We start from the raw sequence: 25,697 nt of genomic DNA, 5'->3' as shown, positions 1-25,697 counted from the left end.
TTTTTCTGAAATTCAAATTTCACTTGAGATTTAAAAGCAAATTACTTTTTACTAGTTTTAAATTTAAAAACCCAACAGGTAAAACTGCAATATGCTTAACTTACATAAAAAAGCACTTTAAGAACAGAATTATCTTAATGATAAAGAAGAGATATTCTTTTTATCATCTATTTAGAACTAAATAGTTATATAATTTCTACTATATTAGTAATACATTTTAGCTTTTTCATTTGTGACTCTAGTGAAGTCAAAAAACACTGCTAAACTAATTAAACAATTCACTGCACAAAAATTCCTTCAAAATCAGTAACCCCTCTTCTAACCAAATATATTTATTTGCAGTGAAAACACAACTCTGCTCCAGATTTTCACAAATTATATCAATTCAGAAGAATAAGTAAGGTATAAGTAATTCATGCTGCCCAGCAAAGTATACGTATACTTTCTTGCTTTCACTGGTTTTCATTATGAATCCTGAAAAGTATCAGCAAATTTTACCAGTGAGCAACTGGTAAAAAAAAAAAAAGTTTTATCTCTTTTCTTCCAATTTCTACAGATTGTCAACTCTAAAGTTCCAAAAAGTAGTCTTTCAACTATATTAACCAAAAAAAAAAAAAATCTAGAAAATTAAATGTTATTAAATATATATATATCTCCAAAAGTCTAAATAGAATTAGATCATTCCATCAGTACTTATAGATATTAACTTACACATTATCTTCAGAAACAGAAGTAATTATTACTCCATTAGATTTAAACATTAGATGAAATAAATGGTAGAATTTAAGAACCCTGCAAGATCACATGAGCATTTTAAAACCCCAAAATATTTTCAGGCTGTGTTAAACTATATCTTTAAAGAAAATCATTTAGTTATCTTATACATTCAATTTTTTTTAAAGTACCTGCAATTGTTATATATATTATCACAAACTACAAGAATCCAATAATTAAATATTAGTTTGTTCTAAAGAAATGAGTATCTCAAGATACTCAATAACGTTGATTTCTGATAGGAAGAACTAAGAGGAAAAACACACACTATTTTTTTCCCCACAATATACCTAAGGAGTCAAATATAAATCTGTTTTCAGGCATTCAAAATGACAGCTCATCAACATACCAGAGACTCTCCTGTCAGTGATTTGGCAAGAATGGTGGACACAGGCTGGAGCTTTCCTTTCAGCTGCATGCAGCAAAGCACTGCCCGAAAGGCACTGTCTCCCTTGGCCAGTCCTTCTCCCAGCACTGCCATGAAAGAATAATCATCATTAACCACATGCCATTCCATACACATTGTTTTTGATTATAATACAGTAATGTGCTGCCTAATGACGTTTTGGTCAATGACACACCACATATACAATGGTGGTCCTATAAGATTATAATACCATACTTTTACTGTACCTTTTGTATGTTTGGATACACAAATATTTATCATTGTGTTACAATTGCCTATAGTATTCATTCAGTACAGTAACATGTTCTACAAGTTTGTAGCCTAGGAACCACAGGCTAGACCACATCGCCTGGGTGTGTAGTAGGCTGTACCATCTAGGTTTGTTTAAGTACACTCTGTGATGTTTGTACAATGACAAAAACTGCCTAACAATGCATTTCTCAGAATGTATCCCCATCATTAAGCAATACATGACAGTATTAACACACTATCACAAGCATGGCTTCTTATATGCTAAAAGAACAAGTCCAAATACTAGAGGAAAGCAGTGGTGCTTCTGTTCTGTCCAAGACATGCATATAAGGACAAGAAAAAACATGTGGCAATGAACATATCAAACCTACTACAGCCTACAGCCAGTTAGGACCATACCAAAATCACAGGGAGAATTAATCTTAAAGCTCTCCAGTGAAAAATACTGTTCAACCTATGATTTCTGGGTAAATAAGGGCTTTTAAACTGCAGATTTATTAGCTGAATAAAGTTCTCACAAGACCCTCTACCATTAAAATGCATAAGAATAGAAACTGCAAATCTCAACATTAGATATTCATAAGTAATTGAGAATTAGCCTTTATCAAAACCAGCAAAATTAACTAAGAATCCACTTGTCCAATGGCCATAGAAAATGCTACCCAAATTGTTTGCAGATTTAATTTAATACAAGCACAAGAGTCATTTGTTTCTAACAATACAGAATATACACACTTTTATGCCATGTCATTTGAGATGATATCTTATAGCAACTGCTAATGGTTCAACTAGTACAGCAATCTGTATCTCTAACTACGAAGTCCAAGATTCTATTATTAGTTCGTATGTATTTAACTTGCTTTTCAAGAAAATAATTTGCTGAAAGAAAATATTTTGGAAATTGTACTTTTTCTAATTATTTCCAAGAAAATGTTTCTTTTAGGTATCCATATAATATATTGTATATGTAAAAAGTCTGTTGGATCTGTTCACAATATATTTATTTTGGCTATACTGAAATATCCTCTCGTTCAATTTTTTTTACTACACAAGTAACATTACAGCACTGATGAAGTCCTATATAAAAGTTCACCATAATCTCACTACTCAAACTTTTCACTTACTCATGTTCTCTTCCAATTTTCACCCATTTCTACATCATTTTGTACATTATTGTAACTGATGTAAACATGACAAGTTGTACTCTGCTTTTTCCCCTTAGCACATTTAATATTTTCCGTGTTATTGTGTTTCTATTTATAATATTGGCTATATAATGCTTCATCAAGTAGATACATCAATGTATTTAACCATTTCTTGCTCCAGAATGATTCTAATTTTTAACTATTAAAAATAACACTGCAATAAATATCTTTATGTATATACCCTTTCTTAAACTAGATTACTAAAGTGAAAGTTGTAGTCTCTGTATCTAAGAAGGTTTTATTCACTTTTAGTTTGAGCCAACCTGTTGTCTTATTCCATCCATGTTACAGATTACTCATCTATTCAACTGTCACTGGATAATTCCAATAAGTGAGTAACTCCAATAAAGTATCATTAAGAATGTCTTAAGCATAAACAAAATTCCAAAGTAAATCTCAAACCTCTCTCAAATCTCACTATTCCTCAAACTACTCAAAAATGACCTTGGGCAAGTCACTTTATCTCTCTGGCCCTCAGTAAGGCCATCTGTAAAACAGAAACAGGTATAAATTTGTTGTAAGGATCAAATGAGACAATGCAAGTAAAATGCTTTTGAGGAAGAACAACAGCCCTGCTGAGCTCTTGATTAGTCACTCCCATGTAAAATGAAGGTGACAGTAGCTACTTCATAAGGTTGTGGTAAATTATATAAAGATTCTAGCATAGTTCCCTACATGCTAACTTCCCCTTCTAAAAATTTGAAAGCAGTATTGAGAACTGCTAAGGAAATATCCTAGTTCCTTTTTAATAACTGGGATATTAAGAAACTAGTTGTCAAGAGCTGAAAAATGTTCAAAGGAACGAAAAACTAAAAATATGTTAACCTCAGGTGATTACACCATGTTTAAAGAGTATTAAGGCACATAATGTTTTATTGGTTTTGTACAAGGTATTTGCTGATTTTTATTTTGCAAAGGTTCTTCCACTACACTGGTGTTTGAATGTCTCAATATTTGTCAAAATTATGTTTCCCTTCTCTCTCTGTCTTTTAGACAAGAAGCAGTACTTTCTTTCAACTTTCTTTCTTTAAATGCAATTCAGTTTATGTCTTGGAGAACTACAGCAAAGAAACAGTCAATGATTATATATAAAAAGCTCTCCTGCTATGTATCATAGAACAAAATTACATTGCAATGCTGCTAATCTAGTCCCTTATTATCTTTAGCATCTTGAAAAAGCTTGAAAGAAAAGAAAGTACGGCCTAGTGTATTATTAAACTTGTCTCAGCTATAATAATTGAACTTGCCAAAAGAGATGACATTAAAAATATAATCCAATCTTGAGCAATTTTTAAAAAGTTACCATTCCTTGCAGATAAAGTCTGTTCCCTCCAACTATCTGTGAAATTCTACTACGAGCACACAATTGTTCTCAAACTGAACTGCTCCTTTCTTCTGTCCACTGGAGTCACAGAGGACGCCTGGAGTGCGCCTTACACATCAGCTGTGCTGCTGCAGTTGCGTATCCCCTCTCATTCTTAAGATTTTGTAATATTTTCTAACACTTGAAATATGTCTTAACTTGAAATGTTTTAGAGTTGAAACTGAGCAATATTAAAGGGGTATTCATTCAACTGTTTCACATAAACAGCCTTTATCTGGGGTTGATAGCCTCTGGCTACCACAAGGAAAGGAATAACAATTAAAACGCAATTCCCCTTGCTTGTAAGGAATTACCTGCACTGAGAAAGGTAATTTTTAAAACAAGCGTAAAGTACAGTAAACATGGAGTATCATTCTCTAATTTTTTCAGTAACATGACCATATTAGTTTATTTCTTTTATCAAATCCTTAGTTATTTCTAAAGTTCTATTATTAAAGAGCTTCTTAGACTAATCATGTTATTCATCCAAAAATTCTCAAAAGAAAATTTTTAATTACCATAAAAACTAAATCCTTTAGTTACTAATGAAGTAAAATCATTCACTGGTTAGATATAATCACACTCTCAGACTAACACTTCAGGAAATGAATCAAAATGAAAATAAATACCCTCGTAAATATCAGCCATTTAATTTTTGGCAATAAACTCATTTCACACACACACACACTTTCTCTCTCTCTCATTTGAGACATACACACACACACACACTCTCTCTCTCTCTCTCTCTCTCATTTGAGACATACACATACACACACACACACACACACACACACACGCACGCACACGCACACACTCAACGCGCGTGCGGAAGGGGGCTAAGGCAAAAGTATATAAACATACTCCAAACAGTGGAAGGCCTAAATCAAGCTATTAATTGGAGGTTAAAATGACCTGAGCTAGCCAGTTAGCTCAGCTGGTTAGAGCACAGCCTTATTACACCAAGGTCATTGGTTCGGATCCCTGCACCAGCCAGCCCTCAAAAAAAACAAAAACATTTGTTTCAAGTATCAAAAAATATAACACAAACAAAAGAACACAGTAGCAAGTATCTCACCAGTGTCCCTTTTGCCAATTTTTTTTTTTCACTTATTCTTCTCCTCCACCTCAACCCTTTCCCTTGTCCTCACCTTTCTTCTAACTGTAATAAATAAATGCTTTTGGACATGTGGGCTACAGCTTTTGTGGTATTTTACACCTTTCCTACCAAGGTCTTTTGCAGACAAAATGTTTTCTTTACAAAATGCGTATGGAAAATGAAAAGCCCTAACATTATTCAAACTTAGATTATCACCTAGAGAAATTCAGTCTCTTTGGGGATGCAATGAGATTTAAAGTTAAAATCTTATTGTTTATTTTTGGAAGTCCCCTTTCCTTCAACTGCAGTGCATTGTAAAGACTCTTGAACTGCTTCCTTCTGGATGTTTTCATACTACAAAAACACAGGTCATTTCTCCTGGTTTATGTTCACTGTTCCAGTTTAAATGTTAGAGCTAATTGGGCCTGCCCTGTGGCGCACTCGGGAGAGTGCGGCGCTCCCACCGCGGGTTCGGATCCTGTATAGGGATGGCCGGTGCGCTCACTGGCTGAGCACGGTGCGGACGACACCAAGCCAAGGGTTGCGATCCCCTTACCGGTCACAAAATAGACAAAAAAGAAAAAAATAAGAAATAAATAAATGTTAGAGCTAATTCTTTTACCATCGCTCAAATTCCTCATTACTACACAAATATAAAATAATTACATACAGTTCCAAGGTCAAGGGTTTCGATCCCCTTACCAGCCAGCCACCAGAAAAAAAAAATAACAAAATAATAATAACACAGTAAAAAGCTGACAACACAATTAAGCATAAAAACAAACCTAAAACCTGGTTCCCCAGAACATCATAAAAGGTTTTTATTTCATCTACATGCTTTAATAAACTTTTTACTTCTGGCATCGTTTAAATGAGATCTGCAAAGGTAGCCTATGTGTGCATGAGAAAGAAAGAGTACTTGTTGCTTACAGTGCCTTTGACTTCCTCTTTATACAGAATCCTAATTTCAGAGATGCATTTGCCATATAGTAATAGCAAAGATAACCTCTGTTAACTGTTCAATAGCAGGATTAAGAAGCTTCTTCTACATAAAAAGATCTATTTAATTGTATTTTTTTATCTTAAAACTCCTCCATTGCCGCCTTCTCAATTTCAGAAGTCAACATCTTGCCATCTCTGCTCTAAACACTCAAAGGAAATCCTGATTGTAGAAAAGGAGCAAGACTTTTTCAGATTCTTTGCTAAGGCACTCCCTTATTTCATTGTTTCCATTGTTAATTTGCTTACTTTATTTTAAAACTAATTTGCTTACTGAGAAAAGCTCAGACATTTTGCTACTCTCCTATTTTCTTTGCCCTATGGGAGAGAGCTCTCTTTTCAGGTGTTCACAATAAATAATCTTTAATTTCAGTTCCCCCTTTGCTAAAATATTTACTGGGATTTTATAAGGCAAGATACCATTCATTTTAAATCTCCTTTTATGTATGAATATAACTTCAATTAATATAAAGTTAACATAAATAAACATAAACAAATATTCCATGAGTCAAAAACATGAATACATATAAAATACCACTTATGACTATAGCTGACACACTGCATAAATGAGAAAATGCCTACAGCAGACAGTCACTATAACCACAATGAGACTCTTGCAACTGAGTTCACATATATTCAAAGACTATTGCTCAATTTAACATCTATTCATACAAAAACAAAGAGTTTGCCTATTTAGAGGATAATAGTCCTTAACTTTAACTCAAATATTAAATAAACTTTCACTTCTCTGATTTATAGTCTGTCCAAGGCTGACTGGTTAACTCGCTTGGTTAGAGCATGGTGCTGATAACACCAAGGTCCAGCATTCAATCCCTGTACCAGGAAGCCACCAAAAAACATCAACAACAAAAACCAAGATGATTTATATTTTGTCCTAAAATTAGTATTCTATAACTTAACTTATCTTCCTACCAACTTAAATATAAGAACTTTATTTAAAACAGTTAATAGGCATTGTGGGAAAATTAAGAGTGAAAGTCAAGCTCCCATTCCATAAAGCCTTAAATTCCTGTTGCAGAACAAAATTGTGCCACAAAATAAAGCCACACTACTCAGCAATAGAAAGGAATGAACTACTGATACACAACACATTTTGGATGGATCTCAAGGGCATTACAGTGAGTAAAAAAAGCCATCTCAAAAGGCCATTTTGAGAATGTTATATAAATGGAATGATACAGTATGATTCCATTTATGTAACATTCTCAAAATGGCAAAGTTATACAGGTGAAGAACAGACTAGTGGCTGCCAAGGGTTAGGAACGGTGGGGAGGGAGGGTGGTAGGTGTGACTATAAAGTGGCAGCACAAGGGAGATCTGCATGACGATGGAACAGTTTTGTGTCTTGATTGTGTCGGTGGTTACACGAGTCTACATATGATAAAATGACATAAAACATACACACTCATTGTACTAATGTTCATGTCTTCGTTTCGATATTGTACTATAGTTATGGCAAGACGTAACCATTAGGGGAAAGTGGGTAAAGGGGTAAAGAGTATATTGGACCTCTCTACTATCTTTGCAACTTCCTGTAAATCCATAATTATTTCAAAATAAAAAGTTGAAAAAATTCCTGTTGTGGACATATAGCTTGTATACATGAAATTAAAAATAACAACAACAACCACCAAAAAAAAAACAAGTTAATGTAACTGGTTCTAAAGAACAATGATTAAGAAATGTTATTGGACTGCATCCCTATTTAAAAAGAAATTCATTTTCTAGTGAACAGAAAAAAACTGGACGGACTAGGAGCTTGAACACCCAAATTCTTGTCTCCACTCCACTAATGATTTTCTAAGTGATCCTGAGCCTCTACTTTTTAATTTCTAGAAAAAAAAATAGCCCTTTTTTGCCTTTTTTCCAAGTTTGTTATGCCAAATGGAATCATGTCTGCAAAACCCTAAAGTATGCGCAGGCAGTAGTTGAGAATAAAGCATGGCCTTTCAGATCAGAAAGACATCACTTCAAAACCACAGTTCCACTCTGGACCGGCTCTGTGCTCTTTAGCAAGTTACTTAATCTCTCAAAACCTGTTTCCTCATCTGTAAAACTGCCATGATAAAAGATGTGATTAAGTAAAATAACATATTTCAGAGGGCCTGACCCTGAAATAATTCTGAATAAATACCCATTAACTAAATATTTTTCCGAAAACAAATTGTTAATTACCATAAAAACTATTTGATCAAAACTCTTCTGAGAAGAAAGGTGGTTACAGCTGAGCCTCTATTTAACAGGGTTGCTGGTTACTGAATCATTTTACTCACAGGCCGACTATCACTACAATGTCAGTAGATGACCCAACTTCTTTTGTTTGTAATGATGACTTCCTAAATTAATGAAACTCTCAGCTGGGGTTAAAAATCTTACGACCTTATGAAAAACTTTCATTGATAATTATTTCATTTATGATGATTAAGTTTGAGCTACATATCACATGTAGTACAATACTCTCTTAGTTAATAAGACTATTTTCTTTTGATTTCACTTTCTCCATTTACTTCATCCATTTTGTTAGTGTAAAAAAATGTAAGTTTCCTATATAATGAATATTTCAAAGGCAGAAAAAGAATCATTATTTCATAAAAGTTCTCCTGTTAGGACAAATAGTTCATGTTCAGATAATGAAAACTGACTTAACCATCTTTTATCCAGTGGTCACTGGCTTGGCAATCTTCACTATCCAGAATACAACACTGAACTTGGAACTAAAATCCATGAACTTAATGCCTATGTACTTTATTTTCAAGATGCCCTTGAGTCCTCACTCAGAGCCTATTTACTCTTATTGAAGTAGAATTCCAACTTTAAATTTTTATGACTCTTTGATTAGTTACTGGTTTAAATAAATCAGGGATTAAAAAAAAGTTGGGGGGGATTAACCAAGAAAATCTGATTACAGACTGAGTTTTAGATAATATTAGTCAATTTTATTAGGTTAATAACAATATTATGTTTATTCAGTAATGGCCTTTTTAGAGATGCACACTAAAGTATTTAAAGGTAAATATCATGATGTCTGTAATTATTTATAAATATTTCATAAAAAATGAAGTAAATGTAACGAAACATTAATTATTCAATCTTAGGGGTTTTTTTTGTTTTGGGGTTTTTTTTTTTTTGTGGCTGGCCAGTACAGCAATCTTAGTTTTGAGAATGTTTATTAGGCTATTTCCTCTTCTTTCCTATTTAAAATTTTTCATAATAAAATATATACACACACACACAGATATGTATATATATATATGTGTGTTTGTACACACACACACACACACACACACACACACACACACACACACACACACACACACATTTTGGCAGCGGACCAGTATGGGGATAAAAAAATTTTTTTAATGTTTTTAAATTCTATGACAAAGATTGCCAGTCTGATTTTCTAACCTATAGTAGGGCAGAAACAGTAAGTGGAAAAGAAGGGGAGGAGAGTTGCAATGAGGCATGTTGAAAGCTGCAAGGAATGCAAGCTGATAACCTGACAGTGAGAGAACAGACATCAAGACTACACTGTACATAAAATGCAAACATAAGAAGTCAATCATCTGGGGTGCTTAAGATAGGAGCTACCACAGCTATCCCTGGAAGCATCTTGACATTACAAAGCAGTATAATAATTAACACAGATCGAGATTCTCATCTTTTTTATTACTGACTGCCTAACCATAGTACTTTATCTTAAAATAACATTACTAAAGGTTGAGAAGAAAAAAAAACTATATATAATAGCAGAACTCTGCAACTATCAATATACACATATAATTTTGGCCAATATTCCCAAATGTTCATTTCAAATGAACAACTTTCTGTACACTGCTTTTGCATTTATGAAAATGACTACTTTCCAAGTTCTTACTTATCACATAAAGACAGACAAGGAATGCATAGAATGCAATTAATGAATCCCTTCCTCACTGCAAATTAACCGATTTTTCACTCTTACACACAGCACTGCAATGAACACTACTCTGCCTATAATTTTTTCCTTCTCTTGGATTATATACTTCAGATAGTAACCCAGAAATGTGATTAGTGGGTCAAAGGGTATGAACTTATTACCACGCTGCATTCCACTTCATACTGCACCACCACCACAAGAGCATACTCATTCCACTACAATTTTATCCTAGACATTGGTTAAACTTTTATTTTGATAATTCAATAGTTGTACATAGCACCTAATTTTAAAATGCTAAGTAAAACAATTAGCAGAAAAATGTAACATTTTTCCATATGCTCTCTCACCAACAGCATTTACCTTCTGTGACTTTTCATAAGTCATTTAACCTCTACGATGTGTTCGCATATCTCCAAAATGAGAACACTGCATCAACTTCACTAGTACTCAGGGAAGTGAAAATTTAAAAAAGGACTGTTTCTCACATGTGAGACTGGCAAAATTTCAAGACTGATAGGTTTTGGTATTAGTGATATCACAGGGAATGGGCATTCTCTTGTTGCTGTGAGCATGTACATTTGAAACTAATCTGACAATGCTATTAAAAATTATGTGTGCATACTCCTTAACCAAGAAATCCAAGTTTTAAGACTATCCTACAGAAACAAAGGCAGCAGTAAGAAAGAATATATGTTTATGGTTAATAATGACAAACTAGAATAACAGAACCCCTTAACTGCCTATCAATATGGGAATAATTGAATAAATTACAGCACATCCACTCTGTGGAATATCAAGCAGGAATTGGAACCAGTGTATTAACTTAGAAGGATACCCATGAGATACTGGTATGTAAGAAAGCAAACTGCTCTGTAATAATCACATTATAATTCTTTTTTAGTTTTTAAAAGAAAAATCCTATATATGTATTACAAGCATTTGTGTTTATCACTGTAGAGGAAGGTGCAGAAGATAACAGCAAACTAATAAACAATGATTTCTTCAGATGGAAAAAGAAGGGGAAATTATTCCCTCCTTCATATTTCTCTATATTATTTGACTTATTATTTGCTTATTGGTAAATTTTAAATGTCCATAGATAGGATTTTTTTAAGGAAGATTGTACTAGATCTCTCTCAAATTCTAATTAACTCCCAAAGCGTACAATTCTATGAAGCAAGGTTCACAAAGAGGTCACTGAATCTTAATGAATTGTTAAATTATGTTCAATACACCACAGGAGTATGTAATATAGTTTTGTAAGGTTTAAAACAAAAATATGTAATATTTTTAAAGCACTGACACAAAGAAGTAGAAAAAAAAATTAACTTATGTTAATCACCTCAGCCCTGCCCCCCCAAATTCTGAATAAATGAAACATTATATTATCCAAATCACTGAGCTATGCAAAAAATTCCATCAAGAGTATATGAGAATGTACACTGAACTCTTCTCCCACTCGCTCCTAGATTCATTCTAGAGAAATGGCACCGATCATGAAGAAAAGGATTCCTATACTGTGAGTACTCAAAGAGCAAAAGTCTTATTAATCTCAGTTTCCTGCCCAAAAGAAAACAGGAGAAAGCATCAAAGAGCATTCCAGCCAGTCTGCTCTAAGGAAAATCTTCTGATAAAGGAGGAAAAGACATTTTTAGAAGGGACAGGCCCATCCTTTTCAATGTATCCAAGCTTAACATTTTAATCAATGTGCTCTACATTTCTTAAACCTGGGCTCTTATTGACTGGAGCTACTCATACAAACTTTAAAAGGACAAAACATCCATGTTCCCAGGGGAGCGACAAGAACATCAACACTCATGAATAGAAGCAATGTTCACATGTACAACTACCATAGCAGGAAAGTCACCATCCAAATCAGTCATTAGACACCACAGTAAGGTCAGGTGTTTTTTTTTAGTATTATAATTACTTTTTAAATAAGCAAATTTTTAAAAAAGCAAACCTTAAACACTGTTCAACTAAATAATTCAAAATCTTCAAATCAGAAAAGAGTCCCATTTTTAAACATACCATGCCTACAATCTTCATCAGCTTGCCCATAGTTTTTCTGCAAAATAAAAGATACAAGATAAAATTAAGTAGTTCAAGGGCTGCTTTTAACAGAGATGTTATCAAAGAGAAGCTTGGCTTTGTTTCAAAGTTTAATCATTAATGTTGCAAATGTAATATTCACAGAGCAAAGATAACTCATGTGCTGTCTGAAGATTACACTGCACTCTACAAATAAACATCACAGTATACTTCCCTAGTCCACTGACTCACACTCCAACTTCTCACCTTCTCTAACCTCAACTCCCAGAACCCCCTCCTGCAAACTCCTTCTCAGCCCATGGCTTTACTGAATTTCACAGACTGTCACACCACATCCACCATCTCTCCAGCACACACCCCCTGCCTTCCTTCCACCTGCTACCAGCTGAACTATCCACGCTCCTTTCTAAAGTCAGTCCCACCAACCTGTGCAGATCCACTCCACCGCCTACTCGGGAACACCACTTGGGCAAGCCTCCTCTATTTCTCCTACAGCAGTAATATTTTGCTTTCCATTGGTTCATTTCTATAAACAAACATGCTGTTATTTCTTCCATCCAAAAAAACCCTTCTCTGGACTTCACTTCTCCCAATAGCTACCTTTCTTTTTTTTTTTTTTTTTTAAGTGCCTCTTTGTAACAAAACACTTCAAGAGCTGTCTATGTTAATGTATTTCAATTCCTTCCCTCTGATTCTCTCTAAGCCCTCTTTAATCAGATTTTCACCCATCACTCCAAGGAAGCTGCTGTCATGAGCACACCAGTGACCTCCATTATATCCAGTTAGAGTCCCAGTCTATAGTCACACCCCTATTTACACCAGTGACACGGCTGAGCACTCCCTCACCTTGATACCCTTTCTTCACGGGCTCCCAGGACACCTTTCTCTCCTCCTTTTCCACTACCTCACCAGTTCTTCAGGCAGGTGGTTCTTTCGTTTCTCCCCAAACTTTTAACAGTGTAGCACCGCAAGACTATGTCCTTGGTCCTCTCCTCTTCTCTATCGACACTCATTCTCTTGGTGATTTTACCCGGGCTCAAGACCTTCTGTAGCATCTATAACCCACAGACTCTTAAATTAATCTCTCTCCCAAACTCCATCCTTGCATATCTGATTGCTTACTCAGCATCTCCAGCTGGGTATCTAAATGACAACTCAATTCAGTATTTCCAAAACTGAACTCCATCTTCCTCCACAAAACCTGCTCCCCATCCACAGCCTTCTCACCTCAGATGTAGGAAGCTCTAGTCTTCCAATTGCTCAGTCAAAAAAAAAAAAACCCAAACCTCGAGGTAGGTTAACTGGGACTGCTCTCTCTCATTCCCTGCATCCAATACATCAGGAGATCTTATTGTTTCTACCTCCACCTTATCAATCAGAACACAGCTACCTCTCACTATCTCCACTGCTATCATTTTGGTTAGAGCCACTGTCATTTCTGGCCTGGATTATTCCAGTGCTCTCCAAACTAACCTTCTTGCATTTACTCTTATCCCTTTATAGTCTATTCTCAACATAAAAGTCAAACAATTCCTGCTAAATCAGATCATGCCACTCCTCTCCTGAAATAGCTCCCCACCTCACACAGAATAAAACCAAAGTCCTTACAAAGACCTAGTGGGCCCCACAGGCACTAGTCCTTTTACCTCTCCCCTTCACACACTCTACTCCAGCCACCCCAACCTCCTAGCTCATCCTCGACCATGGCAGGCATACTTCTGTCTCAGGGTCTTTGCTCTGGCTGTTCCCTTTACCTGGAATGCTCTTCCTCCAGATTTCTAACTGGCTCATCCCCTTACTTCCTTATCACCTCCCCAATGAGGCCTACCTTGATCACCCTATTTAAAACTGCGACCCCCTCTCTCACCCCGGTACTTCCAATTTCCCTTGCCCTGTTCTCATTTTTTCATGCAGTTACTACCTTTTACCGATCTATAGTGTTTACTTATTTATAATGTTTATTATATCATTTATTGGCTGACCCTCTACTAGGAAAAGTACCATGAAGAAGGGACCTTTCTCTTACTTTTTCATCTATATATACCAACTACTTCGAATAGTGTCCAACGCATACTATACACTCAATAAATATTTGTTGAATGAGAAAATAATCCCAAATGCTATATATTAGTACAATTTTCAAGGTTTAAAAACACAGTTGCTTGCCACCCAAGATGTTCAGCAATCACCAGCTACTTCACTAACATCTCTTTTGCCCAGAATTAGCTGACCTGTGTAGTCCCCACTCAACGAAAAAGGCCATTTTACATGGTTCAGCACTGACATCAACAGTGCTTACTCACCAGTTGCAAAAATGAGGCAATTCTGTAAAGAAGACTCTCGATTTTGATGCGCTCGATCTCCGATGGACATGGCCCTGTGAAGTCTGCCATGGAGCACTGGCCGAGAGAACGAAGCGCCTCTGTGCAGTGCTTGAGGGCCATTTCATAGTCCTGCCTCTTGAGTGATTCACATGCTTGTTCACATGACTTTTCAGCTCTTCTGTCTTCCATGACTCAGGGACAAAAATCCTAAAGACAGGAAGAAAGAACAAGTAAGAAAACGTTTTAAAAACTTACGAATTATAAATTCTAGCCCCGTTCCTGTTTCAGCTGGCTTAATTTTCTATCTGAACAGTTACTCTCAACTAGCCTTTTGATCAAGGTCACAGCTAAGCAGCAGCTATTGATGCTACAAAATCTGTACTTCTCTTTGATATTTTATGAAGTCTTTGCTTAGATCCAAGAAAAATGTCAGCCATAAGCCAGAATCATACAATGATATCTCGAATTTATAAATGAGGTAAATTCATAAATGAAACATGACTTTGAATATTGCAAAATACAACAAACCATAAAAGATTCCTTTTTTAACCAAAGGTGCAGAAATGTTTCATACCCAAACCTCCAAATTTCAGCCTCCAAATTCTATGACTGTGACTGCAGAAAAGCAAAATCTATACCGTGTAGGATTTTTTCCCACCAATTAAAAAACTGGCTAAAATAGAAGTTCAAACTGTCAATTAATTCAATTCAGCAAACATTTCCTGAGGGCCAGGCCCTGTGCTAGCAGCAATGCATGCAAAGATGGAGAATGTCATCACTGCTTTCAAGAAACTCAGATTCTAGCAAGAGGCAAAGCACAAGTGAATAATTATAAGGAAGACTTATTCCATCTGCCTAAAGGGATGAGCTGGCCTCAGAAGGTGAAAAGGAGTTCACCACACAGATGATAGAGAGAGCAAGTGCAAGCTTCACAGAGAGAAGAGTTCAAGAGAAATCACCAAGGGGACAAAGTACAAGGCTTAAACCCAAGATGCATCAGGGGAGCAGGAGGAGCCATGAATAATCTCCTATGCCACAAGTGAGGGCTTTATACCATAGGCAATGAAGCATGATGGAAAGTTTTTAAATAAAGAAGGACCCTATCAAATATAAATTCTATGAAGAATGGGTTAGAAGGGGCAAAACCACAGGCTTCCCACAGGGGAAGAAGTGGCAGGCACTGCCATGAATAGGAGACCACTAAAATAGTTCAAGTAAGAGACAGTGAGAGCTCAAGCACAGCTTCTCTCTACCTGTCTCACTCATACAGCAGGGAGCAAAAAGCTGCACAGAGAAGATCTAACATCCTTTGACCTGACATTCACAGTACTGCTCAAAGGATCGCTCTTGCTGACCCCGGGTTCCTGTCTCTGTCAAGCCTGTAGACGGCTTTTCTTGCCTGTATCACCTCACTCACTGTCCTGCTCTGCCCTACCTTCCACCTCACCAATTGTCCCTTCCACCCATATGCTCTCAGCCGGCCTCCTCAGTTTTGAAAATGACAACCTGGCCTCTCCTAGCTGTTCTGTGGCCATCTGCTGCCTATAAACGGCAGTGGAAGATGAGGGAGAAAGTTGTTGACCAGCAGCCAAAAGACAGGAGCACTGAGACAGGCAAGATGACAGACATCAGAAGAGGTCTAAGCCCCTTCAACTGCTGAGATTCTTGGTATACCAAAAATTGTAGAAATATCTAAGGAAGAGGACAAGGAAGAGTAAAAAAAGGACTTCGACAGCATTTGCTAGCACTTGTTAAATAAGGATGGTACATACATGGAGAACAATGTAAAATACTTCTCTACTTTTCTCAGTTTGGAATTTTTAATTTAAAATACCAAACAAAAAACATGGTTTTTAAAATTGTAGAATATTTAATTTAAAATACCAAACAAAAAACAACGGTTTTTAAAATTGCAGAATATTTTAAATGTTTACGTTTAACAAATTAACACCTTTAACATAAAAAAATGAAATCTAATTATGTTATTGACGAGACAGCCCAACAAATATTCAGAGTACTACCTCCTCAGTTCTACATGGCCTCCCTTTAAACCTCCTCAGCTTCCCTTCAGTGGACTATAATTTCCAGTTTGGTTTAAGGGAATTTAAATATCTATGTTATAGTTACTATAGATGCCCCTTATATAAGCATGTATTGATTTAGATGAATCAATTATCAAACAAAAGTCAAAAATGATTTCAGTATTACTACAGTGACTATGCACATTAGACATAAAAATGGCATTACAAGATAATTGCTAATTTATGAAAAAGACCAAGTTGAAGCTACTGACATTTTGGGCTGGGTAACTGTCTGCTGTGGGGCACTGTAGGATGTTTAGCAGCATCCCTTGCCTCCATCCGCTAGATGCCAGTACCATATCCCCTGACTTGTAACAACCAAGAATGTCTCCAGACATTAGCAAATGTCTCCTGGGGGGCAAAATCAGCCCTAGTTGAGAACTACTGATATAGACAAGCATACGCTGTTTGCTTGCCACAGAACAACAACAGTAGGCGGATAAATCCATGGATACCAAAGACCGAAGAATTAGCAAATCTTCCCTACAAGACTCCCAGCCCACATCTAGACAAATAATACAAAAAGAAGTCGTATGAAAAGCAAAACTATTAAGTTTTGCACAAGCTACAATCTTTCTTGGGAAAGAGTGCAGTATAGTACCTCAACTTGCTTACCTCTAAATCGGTAAGAAGACGACTAACACCTACATCCTAGGGTTATTGTAAGGATTGAGTGAAATAGTATGTGCGAAGTGCTTAAAAGAATGTCTGGCACATAATAAATGCTCAGTAAGTGTTAGCTATTGTTATTTCCCTAAAATCCAAAATTTTCAATTTATACAAAGTGAAAACTACTGATCTCAACATACAAGAAAATATCATTCTAAGTAACAATTTTACCTACTTGAATGAGGAATTATTTTCACCTATTTTCTCCATCTCAATAAATTGTTAATGATTATGCAAGAAGAGCCATTAAAGAAATAAGTACATTTGTATGTCACTGATAAAGACTAGCTAAAATCCTAAAACTGGCTACAAGGGGAGTTCACAAAGACTACTGTCAACATTAGTCACCAAACATTAGCCAGGGAGATATTAATAACGTTAATAAATAAGTAGAGATTAGAGGCAAAGCTATTAATTTCAGGAGCTTGGAGAGAAATGACTTAATTTACAGAGTTAATGTCTCTGATACTTTAGGCTCAGATGCCTACCTCAAAAGTGGATATTAAGGTTCCTACCACAATTACCTTTGTTAATTAGGTCCTGATAATTTGTTTCTAACTATGGTCTACCTAAACCTCACTAGGGGTACTTTGCCATAGTGTGGATCTCAATACAAGAAAGGTCTCTGTTCAACTGTTTTCTCTGGTCTTTCAGAAGATAGCATGACTTTGCTACACCCACTCTTTATGAGGATGCTAAAGTGCTTTCCAAACATAAAATAAAAACTGCCAATCAAAGTCAAAGTGAGAAAATATCCCAGGCCATGCTAAAATGGAAATGGATACTAATGCAGTGAGAGATCTAGAACTACTTCTCCTGTACAAGGCCAGATCCCAGATACACTTCATTGTCTAGGATACACAAATACATCCATACCTATTGTATATGATCCTGCTGCCTGGAAATAATAGCCAATCCTAGGGCAGACCAAGGTGGGTCTTTAAGAGTCTCTCCCATGGGGACAGAGAGGCCCAGAGAATGGAAGTCACTGAGGCAGAGCTGCATTAAGCATACCAATGTAGGAAGAAACACCACATTGCCCATTTGCCTTGATTCTTTCTCTTCCTCTCAAAAATTATCCAAACTTTCACCAAAAGAACATAAAACCTATAACTTCCTGCAAACTCCTAACCCATGGAGAATATTTACTTGGAGGATGTGACTTCAGAGGCAAGAAAGCTGGAATCAGAAACCAAGATTCGGGCCGGCCCGTGGCTCACTCGGGAGAGTGTGGTGCTGAGAACACCAAGGCCCCGGGTTCGGATCCCATATACGGATGGCCGGTTCGCTCACTGGCTGAGCGTGGTGCTCACAACACCAAGTCAAGGGTTAAGATCCCCTTACCGGTCATCTTTTAAAAAAAAAAAAAAAGAAAAAAAGAAACCAAGATTCTAATCTAAATCCACCTCTGATCTGTTGCTGACCTATAAGAGACTAACACTACCATGCAATGAACATCAGTTGTTTTGCTACTCAGTACCCATTCCCTTTCCTGTAATAAAGGCCCACAAATTCCCTTTGAGAATTTACCTGCCCCTAGTCTTAGTCCATGTGGCTCCTGAGAAGCTAACTCCTACAGGGCTCCAGAGGTGGCATATGACTGGAACTGGCCAATCCAAACCTCACACAGACCCCAACACAGGGACTGGCTCCAGGTAGGACGTGATCCCTTAAGAGCCAATGAGACATCATGAGACTTTTGCTGAGGCTTCTGGGAAAGAGGAAGATGCTGTTTCCTCCTGAATCTAAAATCTGAGAAGCTGCAGGGACTGAATATACTGCAGCCATTTTTCTAACATATAGTGCCAGCAACTGAAGTCTACATAGCAAAAGGCAGAATAGATTTATGGGGAGAAACTGAGTCTTCATATTACTTGAGCCCTGAATCCAGCTAGCTGTGCCTGGACTTTGCAGTTAGGTGGGCCAAGAAATTACTTTCTCGCTTATGCCAGTTTAGGTTGTTATTTCAGGCAGCTGGAACCAAGAGAATCCCAATATAAATAATGAGGGTATTTTTAAAAGTTTGTGAAAAAAATAGAGTTAAAAGATAGTACAAATCTTTCTATGAACTTTTTGAAGACCTTTCCTGTGCATACATATATACATTCTGATTAGTACCAAATAAGCTGATAATTGTCTTGTAATATACAAGCATATATAAATAATTATTAACAACCCTGATCAGAAGTTACTGATTACCAATAACAATAAATGTAAAGAGAAAAAAAGAAATGGACATGTGAGACAAATAGCTTAGTGTGATATTTGGCTATTATGCATCTTAGCACAATTGGGGAAAGAACAAAATTGAGAAAGTGGACTTTTTCAAAATTAAACATTTCGGCACTATGAAAGACACTGTTAAAAGAATGAAAAGACAAGCTAAGGACTGGGAGAAAATATTTGCAAGTCACATATCTGAAAAAGGACTTGTATCTGAATATATAAAGAAGTCTCAAAACTCAATAAGAAGACGAACCATTTAAAAGTTGGGCAAAAGATTTCAACAGAAATGCCACAAAGAGGATATAATGAAAGCAAATAAGCACATAAAAAGATGTTCAATGTCATTAGCCATCAGGGAAATACAAGTTAAAACCATGAATAGATATCACTACATACATATTAAAATAGCTAAATTAAAAATATTGATAACACCAAGTGATGTGGAGTAACTGGAATTCTCATACTTTGCTAGTAGGAATATAAAATGGCACAGCCACTTTGGAAAAATGGTTTGCAGTTTTTTATAAAGTTAAATATGCACTACACTATATTACTCAGCAATCCCCTTCACCCCCCAGACAGCTAACCTAGAGAAATGAAAATTATGTTGCCATAAAAATGTTTATAGCAGCTCTATTCATAATTGTTAAAATTGGAAACAACTCAAATGCTCTTTAACAAGTGAATGGATAAACAAACCATGATACCTCTGTACAATGGAAAACTACTCAGCAATAAAAAGGAACAGCTTTCAATACATGCAATAACTTGGACAAATCTCAAAAACATTACACTGAGTAAAAGAACTTAGTCTCAATAAGCTCACATACTGTATGATTCCATATATGACAAAATCAAAACGACAAATTATAAAGACGGAGAAGAGATCAGTGGTTGCCGGGGGCTACAGGCTGGGGAAGGGTAGCTATGAAAGGATAGCATGAGGAAGTTTTTGGGGGAAGATGACTCTGTTCTGTGCCCCGTTTGCAGCAATCATTGCATAAACTGTACATGTGTTAAATTAACAAAACTGTACACCAAAAGAAAGACAATTTTACTACACGCTGATTTTTAATATAAAAATTTTTTTTTTTTTTTTTTTTTTTTTCCGGTGACCGGCGCTCAGCCAGGGAGTGCACTGATCATCCTTATATAGGATCTGAACCCGCGGCGGCGGGAGCGTCGCCGCGCTGCTAGCGCAGCACGCTACCGAGTGCGCCACGGGCTCAGCCCAATATAAAAATTTTTTAATTATTTTAAAATAGGAATCTCAATGTCACAATTGACATGAAAAGAAGTAGATTCAAAAGGATGTGTTGTTAATAAATGGAAAACCCATGCATTTCCCTTCCTCCATATATACAGGTTTCAGAGGCAAGAATGGAGCCTCATGAAGAACGTCTCCAAACAGAACAATCACTGAGCTCACTTGGCACAAAATATAGGATACTTTTGAAGAACGCCATAATAGCTAGATGGTTTGTCCAGGACCAAAAGTAAATATTAGAAGAAAAATGAAATCAATAGCGTACCACGAAGGCGGCAGGCAGACTGGCCTGGATTAAGACTTTTTCAGTAACAGATAAGAAGTCATCATTCTCTTCCCACTGTGAACCTCTATGTGTGATTGTAGGAGGATAATAACCAGCTCATCTTGAAATCAAGTCATGAAATGTACTTTTATTAAAAAAATCAGTTATATTCCTTAAACCAACATTTCTTATTAATTTAGTCCCGGTCCTCTTTGATCTCAAAAGACCTAACTCCTTTATTTGATTAGAAACAGACTTTAAAGAGCAAAAATAAACTGTGATCAAATAGCAGGAGCCAATAGTAGTAACTAAAATTTCTTCAATCTAAATTCAAGATGATTTCTGCACCTCTGTCTTATATATTTGTCTCTACTAAGAAAAAAATTATCTACCTCATAATTAACTTAGATGGAATGAATCAGACTTCATTTGTAAAGGTTTTAGAGAACTGATGAACTGTGCTAAACCTCACCACTACCTCCTTTGATAGAAATTACGAACATCCGTAATTGGTTCTTGATTAGACCCCAAGATATCTTTATTTATTAGACTACATAAATAATAAAACCATAAGAAAAGTTAAAAGACAAATATAATAAAATACATAAGTTTCTTTACGTAACTAACAAAACAAAAATTTAAACAAGAGAACTGCTAGAAAAAATCGGAGATCCACATCTTTTTAAAGTTAGTAATTGGTCTTTAATCGGTCTAATACATTATTATTTTCCCTATGGAAACTCAATTATCCTGAAGCACAAGACTATCCTAGAAAGTAAATGTATTGTTACCAAACAAAGAAAGCCAGATTGAGAGGTTATTAAAATAACCCACGTGACCTAGCCCAGAGGAGAGAGAAAAGCTATCAGAATGCCCTTCCTACCCACAGAACAGCAAGACCTCAGGCGAGAAGGTGTGGCTAAAATGTGTCATGCATCCTCAGGGAGGAAAAAAGTTAAGAAACATTCCTTTAAAGATGGCACAATGGTTCGTTCCAAAACGCCTATATAATAATGTTCAAATTCATTACCAGATATCTAGGCCACCCACAATCTGGCTACAACCTAACTTTCCCACTGCTCCCCATATAGGTCCCACGCACAGTCAGGCCTCTGAAGCTAATAGTACTGTTCCCTTTGCCCAGAACGTCCTTTCCTCTCCTCTCTCTGGACCTAAATCCTACCCAGCTTTTAATGAACACTTAGAGGACTACTCTGAGATGCTTTCCTCCCAAAACCAGAATTACTACCTACAGAATTATTTGGCCTTTTAATCATCTACTATCTTGGATCAAATATATCATGTAAAATGGTTTATCTGCCCAACACAACTATCTTATAAATAGGAATCATGTTTTATAACATTTTTATCCCATGACAACCATTCGATTCATAAAGCCATTCAATAAATACTTTAATTGAATTTCACAAAGAGATGACTTAAAATAACCTGAATGCCAAGCATTCCAAGAACTGTCCTGTACTAAATTCAGTTCCCATTAGAATGCCATGTCATAAAGAGGAATGTTGTATTATCTTTAAATTTATCTGCTTTTATCCAAAACTGGAATCTGTGATGGTTCTACAGGATACACAGGCAAAATGTTCTGCAAAGTAAAGTTTTATTTATTGTACTGTACTTAATACTCAGCCAGACTTGCATTTTTCTCTAAAACATAAAATCACCGAGTATGCAAGAAGCATCAGAAGAGAGACTAAGCCTACTAAGAAAAAAACTAGAAACCAAGATCACCAACAATACTCCATTTTGAATAATCTCTTTCAGAAAGAGGTAAATCCTCCTAAATTCTAGAATAAATGGAATTCAGTATAGCAAAGTAAAATGTTTTAAATACATTTTTTAAAAAATCCTGATAGACCTTCTACCATCTGTTTTACTGATTAAAATGATAAAAACAAGAAAAGCTTAATGTTTAAAAAATTAGATCAAAATTGAGATTTTTTTCCCCCCATCTATTACTTTAATTTTTCCTGACCTATTTTTCAGAATTGCCAGCAATTCTGGAGATATCCTTCTTGGTTTCAATAATTCCAAACTATTTCTTGAAGAGTTTCAGCCTCCTTCCAAATCATTTAATATGCTTACTAATAAAGACAAAAAACAAAAAATAGTATTTAAGAAGCAAGCAAGGCTGGCCTGTTAACTCAGTTGGATAGAGCACAGTGTTGATAGCACCAAGGTCTAGAGTCTGGATCCCCTTACCAGCCAGGCACAAAAAAAAAAAAAAAAAAAAAAAAAAAAGAAGAAGAAGTAAATGATATTAAAAGACTGACTTCTAGAAAACGTTGCTACTTGCCAAGAAAACTTTATTATGATAATAAAACATTTTCTATTCTTTGTATTTCTTCATTCCTCCTTCCAGATTATCTGTGCAGACATATAATCATATCATAACCCACAACAATTGAGCTTTATAAATAAAACATAAAACAATATAAAAGAGCCAACTGCATAATTAAAACAAAAGTGTACCACCACCACCACCATCATTCTCCTTACAGGCTGTCTTCAAGTAACCAACAGGTTATATTCTAAAACTCTGTTTTCAAATCAGATGTTTGTAACTCAGTACAGAGTTTCCTACAGAAACAGTGTTAAGTATAAGGGCAATTAGGAAGATATGAAGTGACAAAAGCGAGTTACAAATAATCCCACTTTCTAAGTAAAAACAAGCACACTATAAAATAATATAATCTAATCTCATTTTTGTAAAATATACATCCATATATATTGGATATTTTGCATTTAAAAAAAAAACAAGAAGGATAAAAAACAAAATATTAAAAGTGAATATCTCTTTCCCAAAAATCTATAACTCCAGTCTAATCATGAGGAAAATATCAGACAAATCCAAATTGAGGAACACTCTATGAAATACCTGACCACTCCTCCCCAAAACTGTCATGAAAAACAAAGTCAGATAAACTGTCACAGCCCAGAGGACACTAAGACATGATAACTGCATTCAATGTGGGATCCCGGATAGTTTCCGGCACAGAAAAATGACATTAGTGGAAAAATTGGTGAAATCCAAATAAAGTATCTAAAAATTAGTTAAGAGTAATGTACCAATGATGGTTTCTTAGATTTGGAAATGTAAGATGTTAACAATGGGGGAAACTGGGTAAAGAGTGTATAAGAACTCTGACCTACATTTGCAACTTTTCTGTAAATTCAATATTACTCCAAAATTAAAAGTTTATTACAAAATAAAAGTGGATATCTCTGGGTGGTGGGATTACAAGTTTTGTGTTTTTTTATTCATCTGTATTTTATAATTTTCAACAAGCAACAAGTTTCATTGTCATGAAAAACAAAAAGATTTAGTCTCAGAAGACTTTAATTTGCCCAAAAACAAAAAGTTAAGGCAGCACTGGAATTCTGGAGTTTATCCTACTTCTCCTCACTCTAGATCCCATCTAGCAACCCAGGAAACTACCTTAAATAAACTATTCAACTCTCCTTACTTGCTTATACACAGAATTTAAGGTCACCAAATTACTTTATCCCATTTGCTTCAATGTAATTGATGCGGAGGGAGAAAACAGATGAAAGAAGTCTGACAGTGGGCACATGGGAATTGATAATACACTTCTTTCCACTTTTGCATACATAAAGGTCTCCATAATAAAAAATTTTTAATTAAAAAGTAAAGTTCTCACTCCCCAACACAAACTCTGCCACTTCCACCTCTCTGTGGAGCACTGCCGCCTGGGAGGAGGAGCACCACAGCCGAGAGCCTTCAGCACTTCTCAGTGAGGCAGAGAAGAAAGTCCTGGACTGGGAATCTGAAAGCTTCAGTCTTCGCTCTGCTTTACCTGTGAGACCCCACAGATTCCTCTAACTCCTCAGGGCCCTGAACTTCCTTAGCTGTTGCCACAATAAACCTCTAAAGTTCCTTCTAGGATTAAAATTCTGATTTCAACTTTCTATTAGCTCCTTAAACTCCACACTGTCAAAACCAAATTCATCCTTTCTCTATTCTAACCCCTGAGACCCATTCTTCCTCCTAACTTCCCTACACTCGATATTCCATTTTTCTAGCCACCCAGCCATAAAAACCGTGTCCTCATCTCTCACTTTCAATATATAACTGACCGTTCCCACCACCCCCACCCCACCCAATCAGCCACATCTCTCTGAACAACCTGCAAAATATCTCTTGAATCCATCACCTTCTTTCCAAGGCCACCAATTCAATTGAGGCCCGCACCACCCCTCACTTGGACTATTACCATGAGCACAATGTAAGTCCTTGTCTCTGAATTCTCCTCCATACCAATCCATCATACTTATCATTGATCTGACATTGAAGATCCTCCAAAGCCCAGTCCTGACCTACTGGCAGCCTTACTTTCCATTATGATACCTGAAGGTATCCCAGGACCTGGGTAATTTGGATGTGCAGTTTCCTGATACCCACCACATTTCCGACACAACCCCCAGACTCCCCTCTAGGATACCCTCTTTCCATTGCTTTTCATCTTTAGGGTGGTCAATTTATATGCCACCTCTTCAACTGAAGTGTCCCCTGATATCCCCAAGGGGGCAGTAACACTCCCTCTACTTAATCCCTAAGTACTTTATGTGAACCCCTTTTACAGCATCTATCAAATTCCTATTACTCCTTTCATTTTTTCGGTTCCCCAATTCTCTCCACTAGATGGTTAGTTCCTTGTCAATAGGAACAATGTTTCATTCATCTTTGAATTCATCCCTCAGAACAGAACTTCTCAAAGAGTGTGCCATGGCACACTGGT

At 36.1% G+C, this 25,697-nt stretch overlaps 1 protein-coding gene across 3 annotated transcripts in view; it reads right to left on the bottom strand.

Annotated features, from left to right (window-relative positions):
• The window catches only part of HELZ (helicase with zinc finger), a 140,687-nt gene that overhangs the window by 107,259 nt on the left and 7,731 nt on the right, over positions 1 to 25,697 (bottom strand). For all 3 annotated transcript variants that reach the window (XM_063080739.1, XM_063080740.1, XM_063080741.1), the window contains exons 4-6: positions 14,388 to 14,615; positions 12,064 to 12,100; positions 1,124 to 1,248 (exon numbers count right to left, since the gene is read on the bottom strand). In XM_063080739.1, coding sequence (XP_062936809.1) covers positions 1,124 to 1,248; positions 12,064 to 12,100; positions 14,388 to 14,597 — 372 coding nt within the window. In that variant the 5' untranslated portion in view covers positions 14,598 to 14,615. The remainder of the gene's footprint in view (positions 1 to 1,123; positions 1,249 to 12,063; positions 12,101 to 14,387; positions 14,616 to 25,697) is intronic.

This window comes from Cynocephalus volans, chromosome 16 (genome assembly GCF_027409185.1).
Source record: "Cynocephalus volans isolate mCynVol1 chromosome 16, mCynVol1.pri, whole genome shotgun sequence".
Lineage (NCBI taxonomy): Eukaryota > Metazoa > Chordata > Mammalia > Dermoptera > Cynocephalidae > Cynocephalus > Cynocephalus volans.
The sequence above is the reverse complement of the archived record's forward strand: the minus strand, read 5'-3'. Positions and strand labels throughout refer to the sequence as shown.